We start from the raw sequence: 19915 nt of genomic DNA, 5'->3' as shown, positions 1-19915 counted from the left end.
TTAATTTTGCATAAGTTTTTAATTTATTCCAAAAATTAGTATAAAAAGAGATTGAATGAGAGATATTTTGCATACATTGTAGCAACTCATTCTTCTTTTCTTCTATGTTATTAACACATCTTTTCTGCCTCAATATCTGCTTATTTCTTTCTTATTTTCGGATATGTTCTAGGGATTATATTATTGTCCTTTAGAGATAGATTTTAAGTCAATTTTTTTTTTTAAAGTTTGTATGCATACTGCTTTGTTTAAAAAAAAAGATAACTTTTATTCTACTTGCCTAAATTTTATTTAGTGATTATATCAATATAGATCTCTCACATAGTTGAACAAAATTAAACCTAAACAATTTTAATTGATCTACTTCTCTTCATTTGATCTAAGTAATTATAGAAAAATCCATTTTATTAGCACAACACATTACATTTCAGGGAACGTTAGTGTACGCCTCATGAAACACTACAAGCCATACTAAGCACACGTAAATTCTTAATTTTTAGCTCATAATGCCCCCTCACTCTTAAGTTTGGAAGGGTAAAAAGGAAAGACGGCATCCACGAAGTGCCCTACTTCAACCATGACAAACACACAAAACTTTCGCATTATAGCATGTTCAATAGGCAGCTGATCTATGTGTGATGCCCCACGGAATCCTTGAGGTGCGATGGACTAATCTCTAAAAATGCGTCGACCAATGCGTTTGCGAATTCGGGGTCGTTGATATGACAAGGATACACCTTTACCTGTAATCATTAAAACTTGCAATTTATCAGAAAATTCCATTTCAAAGAATCCATGAGCAGTTAATTAGATGATTAAGGCGTGGATGATTATGTACTAGACTTAAAAACAGACAGGAGGTTGGAAAACTACGATACAAGATTTTACGAGGAATACTGTTACCTGCCGATCGTCTTTAGTCTGTACAAGCCTCTGAAATTCATTTATTAGTGTAGAAGTGGCCTCTGGAATCTGGATCATAACATGGCTTCCCAGGTGCATCATAAGCCGAGACACCCTTTTGTGGCAGGCAAACACGGAACTTTGATGATGGTGACCTGTTGAGTTTATCAGCTATAAATTCAGCAAACTTCTTATTCTCATCCACTGTGGTCCGGACGATTGAATTCTGAAAGCGACAAAATATGAGGAAATTACATCGGTGCTTCGCACAGAACGGGGGCAAAGACGTTAAGCGAGTTTACTGGGGAGTAATAACCTGTGCATTCTGGATATGAATCTTTCTATGCTGGAATCTCGAAGGTATGCTATCCTTAGTTCCGAAGGACACCATGTCCAAGGCTCCTACAGTCAATACAAAAGGAATGTTCTTCTCTATGATAGCATCAAAGCGGGAACTATCGCAGGGCATAATGCCTCCAACCAAAAAATCTGCAACCTCTGTCGTGGTAATATCCAGCACACCCTGAGAAAAACCAGAAGGTGAAAAATGTCATCGAGGATGAAACACTTCAGTTCTGCCTACAAGGATTCTATGTGGCCTTCGATCCTTCCAAACTCTTATTTAGCCTTTCAAGATTAGGAAATGCAGTATCTCAAGTAGAACTTGCAACGCAACATTGAACGCAAATGAATTATAAAGTAATATACCTGAATAAGACCCTCCCTAACTAGATTCTCCATTGCCCTGCCTCCTACCCCAGTTGCATGGAAAACCATGGTCTCATAGCCTTCTTTTGCCAATCTTTCCTTGACAGCATTTACACATGGAGTTGTAACTCCAAACATGGTTATACCAACAGTAAACTTCTCATTATTGCTACAATCTTGTCTACAAATTGCAAGCCTTACAACCACCATTCCGGAAAAAGCAGCTCCAGCATTTGATAACACAACCCTACTAACACCATTGATCCCACTGTTCCCACATATATCTACTATAGATGGAAACAGTATCATATCTGAGGTTCCAATCTAAGATTCAGTTCGACCACTAGCAACAGTAGATACAATGACCTTAGGCATTCCAAGTGGAAGGGACCTGAAAGCAGATGATATCAGAGATGTGCCTCCAGTGCCTCCAAGGCCAATTGCTCCAGCAAGGACCTGATCCTCCTGAGCTTTCTTCAAGAAATATTCTAGTGCTTTACTCATTGTTGCAACAGCTTTGCCTCTTTCATCTGTAAGAATCCTTGGGGATTTCTCAATGGATCCAAAATAGCAAGCTAGAACATCCTTTCTTGGCACAAAGATAAAATCTGCTAAATCCTTGGTCTCCTTCTCACCACAACTGACATCAACAACCACTACTTCTACCTGTCATTTTCATAAAAAAATCTGATCATATACAAGGGCAGCTCCAAATTGAACTACAACTTGGAAAACATACAAGGTAACTTGTTAAAGTTTTCTTTATGGAAATTACTAATTGGAGCAGCTATGTAGACTACATGACTTTGCGGTTCCAATTTAGAAGATAAAATTAATGATTCTGTCAAAGTTGTTCCATGATTCTCATCGAGAGAAATTGAGTACATTTTAAAAAGAAAAAAAAAGATTCAAATTCTTTGAAAAGACAACATGAAGGATAAACTAACAGTTTATATTGATGGCACTATAAAAATCTACATAGTGAGAGTGGATGCTATTGACTTCAACTTTAGAATCCTTTTGTTATGACCTCTGCATGACTTCGAGAACAGTTTAACAGTAGAATGTACATTTCTAGTTTCAAATTATATAAACTCACAAAATTATTCGAATTTTCATGCAAAGAAGGTACCTTGAAGGAAGAGATGGCAGTGAAGGAGTTAATATTGGACCGGACACACTCAGAAAGGAACTTGAGCTCATCAAGCTTTGTATCAGCCGTTCCAATGCAGAAAACTCTTGGAGTTTTACATAAATTATCCATGTTTTTGGTCCAATCTTTGCAGAGTGGTTCTGGTTTTAGTAACCTGATGTTGTGAGTTGAAAGGTTGGTTCTGATTCTAGTTCATGATACTGCGGGGAGTGTTATATTTAACAACTCGTGGCTGGCAGCCTGATGCTCCTCAACCATCCGTAGCGGAAATCACTTTACTGTTTAATCGTTGACGTTCCAGAACAATGTTCATAGGAAGTCACTTCACTGTTTTATCGTTGATATTTTAGAACAACGTATGGAAAAAGACAATCTGAGTAGAGTATTTGATGTTTAAGAAGGATTTAGTACACTATTTTAACAACCTTTTTTTTTGTCCTTTCTTTTAACATAGGATATTCTGGGATCATCATCCATTGAATAAGAAATTCTTACTACTCGGCCAAGCCTACACATGTTTGAAGAGTTTTCTGCATTGGACTGCTGATTCAAAGAATTCGATAAAAAACTGTAAGAAAAAAATACTATTTAAATGGCTGTTGTTGTTGCATCACGTCGTGTATACTTCTCTAAATTGAAGTAGACAAAGAATTCGATTAAAGAATCGAAGAAATAATAAGGTTTGGATGTTGGCTTCTAGCAGTGACAGCAAATATTTCTCAATGAATTCAAATAAACCTTGTGTATAATTTTATGAAATAAAATGGAAGTTATAAGTTTTCAACTCAACCGCTTGATTAACAAAGTTTTCATATCATGTAAAAGAGTTATTTCAATTCAAGAACATAAATTTTTAAGTAAGTAATCAAAATATAATTTATATTATGTTTTACAATAACGAATCCAATGCATGACAATTTGCCACCCAAAATATCAACTACCAATCTGGTGACCGTTAGTGAGAAATCCCGGTATCAGTATCTTGAATGTCTCTCTATCTTTTTTTTTTTTTTTTTCATTTTTCGATAATCTCTTAAAAGAGCAGACATTTATTCTGTATCTCTGCTTCCACTGTGACTGTTAAGAAATCCCCGCAAAAAGACTGTTGAAAGAGGATTGACACACAACAAGCACCATTATGAGCACAGAATTAAGAGGGAGAGAAGAAAAGAATGACCTGGTAAAATGGTCTGGGCCTTTGCTTCTGATCAAAATAAAATGGCTAGCCAAAGAAAATTGCTAGTTTTTTTTTAACATTTCGCATTACATTCAGTATATGCATGTTTTTAAGAAGTACAGCAACTGATGCAATTGTACAAGACATGTTAAGGTTCTAAACTTTGCATCAGGATATGCTTATTTCATCACATTCTCAAGATAGAGACAGAAAGGGTAATGCAGAAGGAAATATAACGGAGCAACGCTAGACATCCGGCCTTGGCATTCATTTGATGGAAATGGCTTGTTCAACAGGCAGTCTCTCCATGCTTGATGCACCATAGGATCCATGAACTCCCTTGGTTTTCTTCGGTATGAATTCTACCTCTCTGGGTCCGGATATGGGGCCTGCAAAGCCATTAAGAGATCCGTTATTAACTCTAAGCCGATAAGTCCACGCTTGGTCACGTCAAACTGAAAATGGCAGAAGCTAAACTTTTTTTTAGAAAAACAGCACTGAATTAAATCTTGGAGACTTTGAATGATGAAGTTAATCACAAGAAAAAACATCAAAGCAAAAAATTCTGAACAAGCCTGAGCAAGAAAAGGAAGCCAACAGTCTGCAATAGCTTGCACACGAAATACACTTTCATCTAATGAGACAGCTGTTTGTGCATCAACAGACCCAAATGTAGTAAGCCCCATATGGGCAACAATGATATTCGCACCAACTTTTGCCATATCACTGGCTTCATTTTCATTAAAAGCATATGGGGTTGTCAAGAGACCCTTTTTATGTGCCTTCTCAATCATCTGAACCTCCAATCTGACCATTTGGAAGGGAAGAAAATATAGCCATTGGATTCAATAGATAGCCAAATAAGAGGAGAATGTGGACATAGTATGAGAATTTTTTCCCAGATGACATAGTTTGGTCATGCCCATATCCAGTTCCCGTCTCTTCCAGATTTTGTCTAAAATTACTATCGAACAGCCCAACAGTTGGAAAATTTTGCACCCCACAGAACCCAGTTGATTCCACCTGCTTTAAGAAGTAATCCGTTCGGCGAAAAGGCTCTGTTCCACATACTCCTGCAAGAACCGGTACCTGCTTGACAACCTATATCCCTTCAGTTAGCTTTAGAGTTGGCAATATTCCAATAACCTCGAACAAGAACAAAATCATAAAAACAGTGCATAGCAACTAAGATGACTGCTAAAACAGGGGACAATTTACAAACAAAACAGGAGTAGCTCCACTTTCAGTGCAGAGAGGTCAAATTTATTAAATGTTCTGCAGTCCACCTTAATTTATTAAATGTTTCTGCTCATTCTGACACCATTTATAAACAGAAAATCCAGGTTCGTTGATATAAGATACGTGAAATAACGCAGAGATTATTTGTCCTCGTGACACCTAAAATTTTTCTTTCCCAAGTGCCTTCTCCTACCAAGTTTCAAAATGAGTTCGCACTAAGTAGCCACTGACTGTTCTCTATACAAACAATGGTAGTCAACAAAGGGAGCACCCAGGGGCACGACTAAGAGGGGCGGGGGGGGAGCCATGGCCCCTCAAAGTTCAAAATAATCCTTGAAGATTAATATTTATTTCATAGAAGTTGTACATTTCCCCCATGTAAAATAGCTTCTCGTAGCTAAACAAAAAGATGTTGGAATTTAGCCTATCCCAATATCTATTACTGTTCTATATATATTTTATTTATAAATAATTTTTGTATCTCAATATGATTTCAGTCTCCCCCAACCTCAAATTTCTTGCTACTCTTTGGCAGCACCACTAATAATTCAGGAATGCGAAACAAAAATTTGATTTCACCTCTTTTTAAGAAAAAATTGGAAGCAAAACAAAAACTATTGATTGTAATTTTGAAAGATAATGGCAAGTGGCAATGTAAAGGTGGTTGATTGATGCAGCTGATGACTGTTGGTGAATGGTTGATGGCTGCCTTATTCCTTAAACTTCTAAATTTTCTAAATTGAGTTTACTATAACAAATTTTCTCTTTCAACTCAATTGATAGATGTCATTCCTAGTATGAACTTTAATTTGATAAATGCCTCTTTTTTTAATGGCTTTGTAAAGATATATGTAATTTAATCATTTGTTTTGTAAGATATCAGTTCATATTTTTTGTTCTTCACATGCTCTCGGATAAAATAATGACATGTGTTGATGTGTTTATTTCTTTCATGATACACTAGGTTCTTTGCTAATACAATTGCCAATTGATTATCAATATAAATCTTTGTAGGATTTTCTTGAGGAAATCCTAAATGCTTAAGCTTATTTCTTAACCATATTAAATGAAATATAGTCGAGTTGGTAGCAACATACCCGGCTTCACTTTCATAACGCTATTATCAATTGCTTCTTTGATGACCATATGAAAGATGCATCTCCTATAATTAAAAAGACAAATCCTACTATGCTTTTCCTTTCATATAAGTCTCTTCCCTTATCACCTATCTGAGTATCCAACAAGATTGAAGTTTTTACTTGAAGTATATAACATATCTTTATTCATTGTTCCTTTGATATAGCGGAGAATTCTCTTGGTTGCATTCAAGTGCGACTGATCTGGTGTCTCCATATATATGCTGATGAGTGCTACTCCATAAAGTATATATGGTCTAATACATGTTAAGTATCATAAGCTTCCCACTAAGTTTTTAAAGTAGGTTGGATCAATATTTCCTACTTTACTCTTCTTAATTCCACTTCATTTTCAATTGGAGTTGATACTGGATTGCAAATTTTCATCTTGAACTTTTCAAGAATATCTTTGACATACTTTTACAAAAATCCCCCTTTTTTTGTATCACTTCTAATCCAAAAAAATATGTCATTATACCAATGTCTATAATCTCAAACTCTTGCACCATACTTTTCTTAAAATCCTTAAACACAGTAGGATTATTGCTAGTGAAAATTAGATTATTGACATATAAGCGTGTAAATAGTGTGCTTCCATCATCTTCTTTCTCTACATACACTTTATATTTATATAGGTATTTTTCAATACATTTTAATTGTTTATGTTATGCAACTAGTGAGATCACTAGTTTGATTGTTTCTAGTTGGGCTACAGGAGCAAATACTTCTATATAGTTAATGCCTTCTATCTAATTGTAGCCTTTGCCACTAATCTTGTTTTGTATCTTTGTACTTCGCCTTTTGTATTCTTTTTTGTCTTATAGACCCATTTGACACCAAATGCTTTCTTGCTTTTTGGTAGATTAGTCAGCTTCCAAGTATCATTCTTCTAAATGACATATATTTCTTCATCCATTACTTCTATTAATTTCTCTTATGTGACAACTTCATTGAAGCTAAGTAGGTCATTATCTGCAAAGAAATAAAATAGAGTTGTATCTTTAATGACTTTAGTGACATCATACAAATCTTCTATATTTCTCATCCTTGGTTCTTTTGATGAGAATGATGATAACGGTAATGATGAAGATCCTGATGTTGGTGTGTTTCTCCTGTTAAATACATGAATTTGTGTACCGAAGTTTGTGGCTCATCTATTTATACTATTGGACCTTTTGTAAGTGTTATTGGTACTTCCACTTCATCTTTAAGGATTATATCAATACTGATACATGTGATTTCTTGATCCTTATTCCATTTCAAAGTTTTATCTTCTTCAAAGATAACATCTCTACTTATAATCACCTTCTTTGTGATGAGATTATACAGTTTGTATCCCATCCTTCTATCACTATATCCAAAAATGATGCATTTCTCATTTTTATCATCGAGTTTAGTCCTTCTTGCATCTGAAATCTTTGTATAGGTCACACTACCAAAAACTTGAAGATGGGTAACATTTGGTTTGTGAGAATTCCATGCTTCTTTAGGAGTGATAGCTAGCAGACTTTTGGTTGAGTAGCAATTCGGTAGATATACTGCACATTACACTGCTTCAACCCATTATTGTTTGGGTAACTTATTTTCTTTAAGTAGACTTTTTTCCATATTAAGAATAGTTCGATTCTTTCTCTTAGCCATACCATTCAGATGTGGTGTATAGGATGGTGTTGTCTGATGCCTAATGCCTTGTTGTTTACAAAAGGCTTGAAAGTAATTTGATATATATTCTTCACTTTGATCAGATCTTAGAGTTCTAATGTTATAATCACTTTGCTTTTTAATAGTTGTTACAAACTCTTTCAAACAATTAAATACTTCTGACTTCCTCTTCATAAAATATACTTGTGTTTTTCTGCTATAATCATCAATGAAAGTAAGGAAATGCCTATTATGTCTAGTTGACATTGGCTTTATGGACCACACATGTTAGTGTACACTAATTTTAGTTGACCTAAAACGAGCTTTGAGGTGTTTGTTGAGGATATAACTCTTACTGACTTCATTTGAATGATCAATATAGGGCATACCTTTGACCATCTTTTTCCTTGCTAGCATCTTAAGACTTGTAAAATTTAGATCTCCATGCCTTAGGTACTAGAGCCACTTTTTATTATAGGTGATGACACTCAAATACTTTGTTGTATCATATTGGATGTTTAGAGGAAACATCTTAATCTTAGACGTCTTCATATATGCAATTAATCTCTCATTGTAATCCTTGATTGTAAGATGACAATCCTTCATGAAAAAAGTATAACATTTCTCTAAAAGTTGGCATACACTCAACATGTTGTGCTTTATGGTTGGAATATAGTAAAAATTTATGATGTAGCTATAATCTCCATTCTTCAACCTAATTGGGATATTGGTTTTGCCTTTTATTGGAACTTTTTAGGTATCTCTGAAAATGACTTGTCCTTATACAGTCTCATCTAAATTAACAAACAAATCCTATTGTCCATACTTATAATTTCTAGCTCTAGAATCTAGATACCAAACATTCTCTTGATTCTCACTTAGTCCTTGTTGGACAAATAATGCAGTTGATCCTCTTATAGTGGTATCTTCCTCTACATAGTTGGCTTGTTCATTTACCATTGATGGAGCTTTCTTTCGATATTTAATGTTATAATGCCCAAACTAATTACAACTATAACACTGGATATTCCTCTTGTCTTGGTTATTGCAAACTCCTCTCTAGGAGTAAATGTTTATTTTCCTCTTCCTCGTCTAGTTTTTTTTCCTAACACCTCTGCCTCTGAATCCTAAATTCCAAGATCCTTTTCCTTGAAATCGTTGAAATCCTCCTTATCCTTGTTGACCACTTCTTCAAGTGGTATATCCACTTGTTGAAGTCTTCCTTGTTCATATATGTATTTATTAAGGGATAATTTCGATTGCAAGACATGCTTTATTACTTTACTTCCATTTCTTTTCACAATCTTTTATTCAAGAGTTTGTAAAGAACCTATAAGCTCATCCACCGTCAACTTGTCCATTTCTTTGGACTCTTCAATAGCAACAACAACATAGTCAAATCTTGGATATAGGGATCTCAAGATTTTCTCAGTAATCTGAGCATATGTGAGGGCTTCTCCATTTTTTCTTATTTTATTAACTATCATCATAATTCTTGTGTGATAATCAAAAATAGATTCTAAGGACTTTATTTGCAATGATTTAAATTCACCTCACAAAGATTAAAGATGTGTTTTCTTGATTATATCAGCACTTTTATATTTTTGTTAGAAAGCCTCCCATATTTCTTTTAAGGTTTCTATAGAAACGATGATCTCAAATGTGGCTTTATTGAGACTTTGATAAAGAATGATCTTGGCTTTGTTGTCTTTTTTTCTATTGGCTTTGAGGACTTGCTTATATGACTCTTGTAGAGAAGCTTCTGCTTTTTTAGAATTTGGTTCATCATTACCATATTCCATGATCTCTATACACTCTTGTGAGCTAAGAAATGCCTTCAGTTTGATACACCAATTATCATAATTGTCTTCGGGCAGTTTCAAAATGAGTGTTTGTGTATTTGTTTGTAGTTATTTTATTCTTTGTATGACTGTATCACATTCTAGGAGTTGAATTTTACAAAACAAACATTGCAGATGAATCTAGAATGGTCAAAATAGTAAGGAATCAATTTGAATTAGTTGAAAATGAGTAAAAAATAAGCTGAACTGATTAAAAAACCGATTCTGAATGTTAGTCGGTTTGCTGGGGTTGAACTATGAATATTCTTTAGCCGACAGCTTGAAGGCTTGGCGTGGATCACGACTTGAATAAATGGCTTGGAGGCTCAGCTGATGGCTTGACTTATGTAGTTGGCTCGACTCAATATATGGTGTGCATGCACATCAGTCGTCTTCTTCCTCTTGGCGCGTGGGTTGCGCAGCTTCAGACGGTTCGTATGGTTCACCCTTTCATCCGGTGAGGCTGGTTTTTGCACTGTGTAGTTTGTATTGAAGAACCCTACACTATGGAATGATCAAAATATATTTTTGATAATTTTGAAATTTTAGATTATCAGCCGTCCCTATACAGAAACGTGAGGATTTTTGCAGAGATAAGCCATATTTTAGAGGGTTAAATACGCAAAATGGTTGTTGAGTGAGAGATAGAGAGAGAGGGGATCTTAATTTTATTAACACGTGCTTTCTAACTGATAACGACTTTCATATTGGCGCGGGAAAGTATTGGCAATGACCTATTGTGTGCCGCTAACCATAGGTGTTTTCTCACTGCTAATATTATTATTTTCTTTTCTTTTCTGGCATTAAAATTTGCTTTAGTCCGATTAAAGTTGTTATAAGAGATTTTTAGTGTGCTTCGATGCTGTGTTAAGTAAGCCCTCAGTCTCCTCCTATAAAAAACTCACCAATCTTGAAATTAATCTCAGAAAAACAATTTTTGTGCCCAATACAGGTAAAAAAAAATTGTATGTAATTATAAAAACATCTAAAAAATGAGAAATTTTATGGTGTATAATTAATAACTACTGTTATACTGTTAATTAATTTTTTAATTCACTTTTAAAAAAATATAAATAGAGATAAATTGAAAACTTTTTTTTAAATAGATATAAAAAAACAGATAGGATGTAATTTATTTCTGGTGTGTCTTTTTTTTAAATAAACCCTAATAATTAATAGAATGTCACCATTTATTTCTTTTGTACACCATAAAAATTTCTTAAAAAAACATGTAACAAACATTTTAAAAAACAAAATTAAATTAAAAAAAATTAAATATCATTAATTTTACAAATGAAAAGACAGTTAAAACAGTTTTTTCAACAATTCACTAATAACTACTTTGTTTGTATATTTCAATTGACACTCAATTTTTTTTTTTTTATCAAAAGATCTCAACATTCAATAAAATATAATAATAATAATAATAATAAAAAGAATTCTTCAATATCTTGGACTTATCTCATACAAAGATGGGAGAATATACTTTCTAAGGATTCATCCTTTGTATAATATATGAATGCTATCGTCTTTGCTCGCTAGCATTTATGGAAGAACATGCTTAGTTTTTACAATTGTTATTTTGAAATGAGATAATAAAATCTTTGGTTGTACTCGCTTAACTAATTATTTATTTTTTAAAGAGAAAATTGTGTTATCATTTAAATTGTACTTGTTATCAAGTTTTGAAAAATTATTATTTATATCCTAAACTTTACACACATGTAAACACTCAATATTCTGAAAAAAAAAATCAATAATAAATATTTGATTATTACAGTATTTCTATTATATTTTATTTAATGAAAAAAATTCTTTTAAATTAAATATTACAACTTTGTCATCAAATTAAAAAACAAAATTAACCACCACCCTTATCCCTTTATCATAGCTAGAAATTGGATGCCCATCTTATCCACTTGCAAGAGAACACCGACCAACTAACCTAGAAACATACGCATATACAAGATTTTAAGATGAGTCCGGAACAATTTGACACTCTTTAATGTTGGGTTGCTGCAAAAACACTCACTGATGCATCAAACATTACAATCTCATAATTAACATGTCCAAAGGTCTCAATCTTTGAGCAAGTAGTTAGTAAAAGATTAAGATACCGACATAACTTAAAGAAATAGATTCTAAACAAGGGAATTTCTGAAAATTGGGTTTCAGCTTTCATCTACTACATTTTAACAAGCTTTGTGCATGAGCCAAGCAATAATTATTAAAGCAAAGAACTCATCTACATCATCCATCAAAATTGACAAGTCTTGTAACATAGTAGTTTGAAATATTATTTGAGTTATTGGTATCTCTAGACGACTAGTTTGAGATCATGATAAACTTTTCAATAATTGGAATTGAATGAAAGAGTGAATGCGTTAGCGACAAGCTTCTCACCACTGCCAACTTGTTCTAGAGGCTATCAACATGTCCCAAGCACCTCCTAGCCGTGACAAAATATTCCCAATAACTTCAACTCGAAGATATTACATTACTTGAAAAACAAATCTCTAGAGTTTCAAATCTATATTTGTTAATAAACACCAAACAACCCAAAAGAATACCCATACAAAAAAAAAACATAGATATTCTCCTTTAATACATATTTGTTAATAAAACGCCCCATGAAATTATTGGGTCAAGCATCTTTTATTTAAAGATTAAATATTGATCCAATAACTTTATAGCCTTAAAAAAATTTGTGTTTGATTTGATGATTCATGCTTAGAAAGAGAGAGAAAATGGTGTGTGAAAGACAAATAAATATCTCTTGAAGAGAGAGAAGATATGTGTTGTTTGATTGATTTTTTAATTTAATATATATGAGGGTAAATTGATTATTTTATTGGATTTTAAAAAAACTAACATAGGATGCAAATTATAACTTTTCAAAACTTAGTAGGCAAGTGTAATTTTGACTAAACTATAGGATTCTAGAGGTTATTTGTTTTAATGGTAACAATAATTTGCATATTAATCCAGATTAAATTTTTTATTTGAACAATCTTAAAGACACTTCCCTCGTATAGACCTAATATATTTAATTTTTTTAATAAACTTCTCTTAATAACAAGTGCAAGATTTGAATCAAATAAATTAAAAAATAAAACATAATATACTATCTTAATCATAAAGTAAATCTCTTAAAGTTATGTGGATTAAAATTGATGGGTAAAAAAAAATAGACAACTTGGTTGTCCATTAAGACAACCCTCTTCGCTAATAGGCTTGGTCCAAGCAAATAACCTTAAGCTTTAAAGGTCCATAATAAATTGTATTTGGGCATTGACTTAAGTCATAACCATTCTAGAATTGAATCTCACTCTCATGCAAAATTCTCAAGGAGCCCAACATTGGCACATATAACAATGTAGTGTTATGACCTTTAAAAAGTACGACTATGAAGGCTTACTTCTCCGGCTACACCTTATGGCGCCACAACTTTTTATGTTTACAAACACGTAAATTATTAGTGTGGTGCCTAGCTTTCCCATCAATGCCTATAACACGCTCATATGTCTCACAAATAACTTCAATCAATAGTTAACTCATGACAAAAGTAATTATTCTCCGTGATTAAGCTCATATTATATGTTTATAGCTCCACGCCTTATGAGGTAATTTCATATGACTAGGTGTATAAATATTTTAGGTCATTAAGTAACAACACACAAGGCCATATAAGACTGTATATCAAGATAACATATCACTATCTTAACATGCACTCTCCTATATTCTTGTTCTTATTATTATACATTATTGACTTAAGTATTGGAGGGCCATCTATTTTGATAAGGAACGTGTTTTAGTAGGATAACATGAAATGATCAAAGCTCTTGTCCTATAATTTATTGAGTTAAGTATTAGAGGTTATCTATCTTGATAAGAAACTTGTTTTAATAAGATAACGTGAAATGATCAAAGCCCAAACACCTTATCCCAGAGACAACCATGGAAAGCCCAATTCCAATTTAAAGTTTTTATGACTTTATTATTGGTACTGCTTATGGGAATATAAATAAAAGTTAGTTATTTCTTTTGTAACCTCACCTAAAAGTTCTTTCCATGATAGATGACTTAGAACACACCAGAATATGAAGGATAATCGACCTCCTTACTATAAGTACATTTGCTCTTCCAAATCTCTAAACTTTCCATTAAATAAATGTTCTCTATGAAGTTGTTTTAGCTATATAACAATAGTTTTGCACTCTTTCACTCTCTCAATAAGTGACACAATACCTAGTTTTATTATATGCATCATTGAATGCATATAGACATACCTAGTTTTATAAAGGAATGTAGCAGAATGACATACAAAAAAATAAGCATGAGAATACTCATATTCTAACCCTCCAAAGAAATCTCTCCCACTATAAAAGGCGTTCTCAAACTTGATACTCCAAACGTGAACTCTAATGGTAAGAAACTAGAGCCTCAACAAGTCTTAGTTGTAAGAGTAGCTATTGTAATCTCACTTTTGTAATCATGATAAAAAAGACCTCAAAAAGAAAATAGACCAATAAAAAAAGCTTCCAAGAAGGAATACCATCCCCTTCAAGTGGAAGATTTTCTAATTTATCATCAAGTAATGTACACTTGTCTCTCTAAGAATTGCATGTCTACCAATACTAATTTAAATAATTATGATGGGCTTACAAACTCAAGAGAGCATATATAAAACATATGAAATAGCTTGGAACTTGTAACACAAGATAGTATTACTATGTGTAAAGTCCTTTCGACAACATTTTACAGATTTTCTTAGGTGTGGTACCATAACCTAAAATCTAGCTATATCCTTGAATTTTATGATCTTTGTGCTAAACTCATCTCTAATTTCAGTACAAGCATACCAGTTAAAAATAGTATAACTAAGATCTTTACCATCACACAATGAGAAGATGAGAGAACCAAAACATATCTCCAAAAGTTTAACAAGAAAATGCATAACATAAAAAATATACTTTAACCTATTAGAACTAAAGCCCTAATTGTTAGAGTCTATAACTATTGTTTGTGGGAATGACTAATACTCTTCTCGACTAAAATCTTCTTAAAGAGAAATAAAAAACAAAAGACCATATTTAAGTAAAAGAAGTAAGAGTCACGAGGCAAGAAACACACTCGATTCCAATAATAGACATTAAAATCTCTTAAATGTCATTGATATCTTAACAATCTTAGGGCTTCCAAAAAGAACATAAAAGGATCCATTCGCGATCGACTAACATTTCCAAAGCTAATGATTATCATGCGTAATGGGGTATTAGCTTCCGTAAAAGAAAAGGAATTCATGCAATATCCTATTCCAATAAAGAGTGGTGTGAAAACAAAAAACTCCTAATATTTTTTTCATCACGACAACAAGCATGACACTAATAAATGTTAACCCTTAAAATAAAAGATAGAAAGATTAATCACTGGAGGTTACCTTTAATGGTTTATAAGGAAGGAATTTCAACCCGGATAGCAAGAGAAAAAGGTCATCGCATCCTATAATGTATTGCTTAAGATCAGATAGTTTGTTGTAATTGTATCTTCATTTACATAAAAGAATCTTTTGAAATTTGTTTAATGATCAATATTATCTCCCCAAATAGTCTCTATACTTTTTTTTCTCTCTCAATGATATTGTTTATCTTCATATCTCTAAATAAAATCTTCAAACAACATCTATATATCTTTAATAAAATCTCCTTACAAAACCTCCATATCTTTAAAGAATGATCTCCCTGAACATTCATCATGGCAATTTCTCTGTCAATCCATCATTGTCATTGATATAATTCTAGCCATGATTTTTTTTTTATTTTTATAAAACATTTTCCATGTTATTCCCTGTATCTTGATTAGAAGAAATTCATAAGTCTTTCAAATTACATATAATTTTAAAAACTGGTGGAGCAACTGATAGATTAAAAAAAGAAGATAACCAAGCTATCTGTTTAGGCTTAGTCCTTTGTTTGTTGAGTGTTAGGAACCCAATCCTATCAGCTAATAGGCCTTGTCCCAAGAAAAAACCGTTGTCTGTTGAGTTTTAGAAACCCACAACCAACCATATTTGGGCCTTGACCTAACCCCTAACTATTCAAGGATTTGCAAGCTCACTTCTCTATGAAGCCTAGGCTTAGCATAAGTAACAATACAGTGTTACGACCTTTAAGAAGTTAGTACGGCTCTGCAAGCTCACTTCTCTAGCTTAGCCTTGTTAATATAATATTTTAACCTTATATACTAATAAATGCATAAATTGTTAAACTTTCTTGCTAATGGCTATCACATGCCTACTTGTATCATCAATAGTTTTCACCAATGGTTACTTAAGCTGTAAAAGTAATTATTCTCCATGATTATGCCCTTACGGTATGTTTGTAACCATATACTCTACAAGTAATTTAATATGATCTAGGTGTATAAATGCATCAGGCTACTAAGTAACAACATACAAGGCCACATAACAACACAATACACGACCATCACAAAATACACTCTTTTATATTCTCGTTATTGTTGTTATATATTTTTTTCCTCATAAAATTGACCAACTTAAGCATTTGAGGGGCCTTATCTTGATAGGCAACTTGTTTTTACAAAAGAGCATGAAATAGTTGAAATCTCAAATTCAATTTGAAGTTTTAATGACTTGATTTAAAAAATACTCAATTAATTAATTCATAATGTAATATTATTATCTATAGTTTATTTTAACATATAGGATTGACTTTGTTAGATAGACAAGATTGATGTAATAATTTCATGATGCATATGAATAACAAATCCTTTTTTGTCATATATTGAGATCTGGTCAAATCTACCTCATATAAGGGAAACTAACCTCTACATTGTGGGTAAGGTTTCAAGTTAATTTTTAATGCATGTGTTATGGATGTATTTTCAAGTATCATGAATCTTAATTGGAAAAAAAATTGCTTAATAAAATAAATTATGAAATAAATTAAATGATAAAAAAAAAAGGTGTTGATGCTAAGTACATAATAAAATTGGAAGCTAATCTTCCTAGTGAAAAGGAAAAGATAGATACAAATACATATGTTTTACATCAACTATCTATTTAATTTTATACAATTTTATTAATTTTTCATTAGAGGTTAATTTGTGTTGCCAATAACAAACCTTTTTTGTTTTTATAAATACAACATTTAAATACAACTCATTTATGTAAAAAAAATTGGAGGATTAAAATTATAGACAAATTATAATAATCTCTTCAAAGCATTATAAAATTAAGAAAATATTTTAAAAGATCAATTATTATTATTTAAAAGATTAAACCAAACTGTTTAAAAATTAAGAGAGGATTTTAATCAAGTAGAAAAAAACAATAAAAAAAAGCAATGAGAAAGACAAAAATTAACTGTATAGCTAGCCATCAAATAGCAGGCTTAGAAGTCTATGCTCGTGCTTAACTTTTTTTTTTTAAGTATGTTTTTTTTTCAAAAAATCTAGTGTAGGTCAACTATAATGGCAAGTGACGTATCAATGTTTGGTCAATTTTCTAATCACCTTTGGCAATTGAAAAATAGAAGTTCAAGTTCTTAAATCCCAAAAACATATTTTTGATTTATTTTCACCTAAAAATACCTCTAAATACCTTAGAAAGATCAATAAAACCATTTACAACCTCAAAACACCCTAGAAATCATATTAGAAAAATGAAAATTAACAAAAAATAATAAATAATAAACAGACCCTATTCTACTTTTTATACTATGTTTATTGAAAAAAAATATTTTCATAAAACTTTTTTTTTGAGAAGATGGACTTATTGAAGCAAAAAAAATTAGCCATTTAGTGGGCATGAATATGACTATACAAAAGCTTTCTCTTTCCTCCAAACTATTCATCAACTTCCTTTCTCCTTTCTTAACATATAGGGATTGAAACATGAAGAAATAAAGTTTTATACTTAAATGTTAATTAAAAAAAAAATCAAATAATAGAAAGACTAAAACTTGAAGGATTAAAATGAAGTTTTCCATGACAAATAGTGATTGGGCTTTTTTCTATTGAAACTGGTCATTCTTCTTTTAATTGTAATTTTTAACTATGATTATAGTTTAATTTTGCCAAATCAATGTCTAATTAATTATAAATAGCGTTTACAATTATTTACATTTGAGATAATGCAAATTAGATGGAATATGTAAAAAAAAAAACACAATGATAATATAAAATGAGATGATAAAATAAAAAAAATATATATCAAAACTTTGAAGACAACTAAGTAATCAAAATGAATAGCCAAAAACCCATATGTTTTAGTTTTAGGTTAATACAATATTCACAATAATGCCACATCTATTATATCATATGGAAATTTGAGGGAAAAGAATAATATGCTTGACTACTTTCCATTAAAAAAATTCAATATGGCAATTATGACGTTTTAAATGTCACATGACGGAGCATGATGGGTTGGGCTCATAACATGGGGCCATTGACATTGGCGTTGGCATGAGATATATTTGCCGACACTGATGACAAGTGTGTGGATCATGGATTTGGGCCTTCTCTTCAGGCTTCTTCTCCTCCGGCTTCTTCTTCTCTTGTGGCTTCTTTTGCCCATCTTGTTTTGGTGGTGCCGGAGGTGGCCCTATGCTCACTACGTCTGCATGTTTCCCTGTTTTTCTTGTACGCATTATTATCTCATACGGGTCTGCATTTCCTGTTACCGTTAATGTTCCCTTCGCTTGATCAGCCTCAATCTTATCTACACCTGCATATAACATCACTTTGAAGATGACTTCAATATATATATGTAAAATATGAGCATAGTATTAGAACTTCTATGATCATTGTAGTTTTGTGTGAACTTTTTTTTCTCTTTTACAATAGGAAAATTTGTAGAAAGAAATTAGTCAGAGCATATGGGATGTCAAGAAGTGACACTAGCTCCCACGGCCACGTTATGTGCGAAATTTTCCAGCCAGCTTAGCTCCTTAAAGACACGAGGAAACTAACTATGATCCAATCTCTTAGGAAACCATAAAACTAGTATGTACTGTAGAACATGAGATTGAAGATTTTATCATCTTCAATCTTGTACTACTTTAATAATCGAACACTAACCATGATTTATTATATGTTTCTAATCTTTGGACCAAACCATAATAAAGTAAATGATTGAATATCACTCCAAGAAAGAGGGAAACATAAAACAAATTGTTAACAAAATGCTGGGCTTACCTTCAAGTGTAGACACAGCTTTGAGAAGCTTTTTCTTGCATTTCTCGCATGAAATATCAACCTTCAAGACTGTTCTTTGTGCCATGAGTGACACACTATTTCCTTTCCAAGCTCGGTCTCAAACTAGCTTTGAGCACCTTAGGCTCACTCATGCATGCCATTTTAAAATCCGTAAGAACCTAATAAAGAAGAGAACCGTTGTAACGAATCATTGGGTTGTTCACCTTCCAAGACAAACTTCTACAACTTGTGCCTTCTTGCAATTGTCTTTTATCCCTGGTCTACGCTACTAACAACCTTGATTTTATGTTGGATTAAGCTAATAAACTTTGGAGATTCAACCCCATTTTCTTGACTTTTTCTTTATGTTCTGGTTTTTTTATTCAGATGGATCTATTTTGCTGGTTTGATTCATTAATTCTGCAGGCGGTTGACACCAGATGCAACCTTGATTTAAACATGTTGCAATCAGTGTTAACATGCTGACAACCAAATGAACTGCAAGTTGCATAGCCTGCACCCACCTTGGGCAGGGAAACAATTAATTATGATTAGATAATGATTGAAACAATAAAATTAAGTATTTGAAAAATCACCACCAGAAATTCGCTAAATACCAACGGATTTACCGACGGAATATTTCCGTTGGTAATTTGAGGTCGAAATTACCGACGGAAACTTTTCCGTCTGTAATTCAGTCGGTAACTACCGACGAACCATTTATTTTTCGTCGGTAGTTACCGACTGAATTACGGACGGAAAAGTTTCTGAATTAAAAAAAAAGGTGGGTCGCTGACGTGGAGGTTTTGACGGGTTATTTTTTTCCGACGGAATCACCGACGGATTCAAAACGAGGGATTTGAAATTGCCGGTACAGTGACGTGACCGGTTCGCCGTTTAA

The 19915-nt window shown here is 32.6% G+C and overlaps 1 protein-coding gene and 1 pseudogene across 1 annotated transcript; both read right to left on the bottom strand.

The window, feature by feature from the left end:
* Window positions 1-629: 629 nt before the first annotated feature.
* LOC133694818 (toMV susceptible protein tm-1(GCR26)-like) lies at window positions 630-19152 on the bottom strand (annotated as a pseudogene).
* Window positions 4209-7657, bottom strand: LOC133695237 (toMV resistance protein Tm-1(GCR237)-like). The gene is made up of 4 exons (XM_062117133.1): window positions 7511-7657; window positions 4864-5042; window positions 4513-4748; window positions 4209-4360 (listed from the first exon to the last, which is right to left on the bottom strand). The coding sequence occupies exons 1-4, from the start codon at window positions 7655-7657 to the stop codon at window positions 4209-4211; spliced, it is 714 nt and encodes a 237-aa protein (XP_061973117.1).
* Window positions 19153-19915: the final 763 nt, after the last annotated feature.

This window comes from Populus nigra, chromosome 5 (assembly GCF_951802175.1).
Source record: "Populus nigra chromosome 5, ddPopNigr1.1, whole genome shotgun sequence".
Taxonomy (NCBI): domain Eukaryota; kingdom Viridiplantae; phylum Streptophyta; class Magnoliopsida; order Malpighiales; family Salicaceae; genus Populus; species Populus nigra.
The sequence above is the reverse complement of the archived record's forward strand: the minus strand, read 5'-3'. Positions and strand labels throughout refer to the sequence as shown.

Excerpts from the sequence above, each read along its gene's own strand:
- LOC133695237 (XM_062117133.1), bottom strand. The coding sequence starts at position 7,657 with ATGGGATACAAACTGTATAATCTCATCACAAAGAAGGTGATTATAAGT. Across the intron at positions 5,043-7,510 it reads TCCTTAAAGATGAAGTGGAA|GTTGTCAAGCAGGTACCGGT; the intron begins GTACCAATAACA and ends GAAGGGATATAG. Across the intron at positions 4,749-4,863 it reads GAGACGGGAACTGGATATGG|ATTGGAGGTTCAGATGATTG; the intron begins GCATGACCAAAC and ends CCAAATGGTCAG.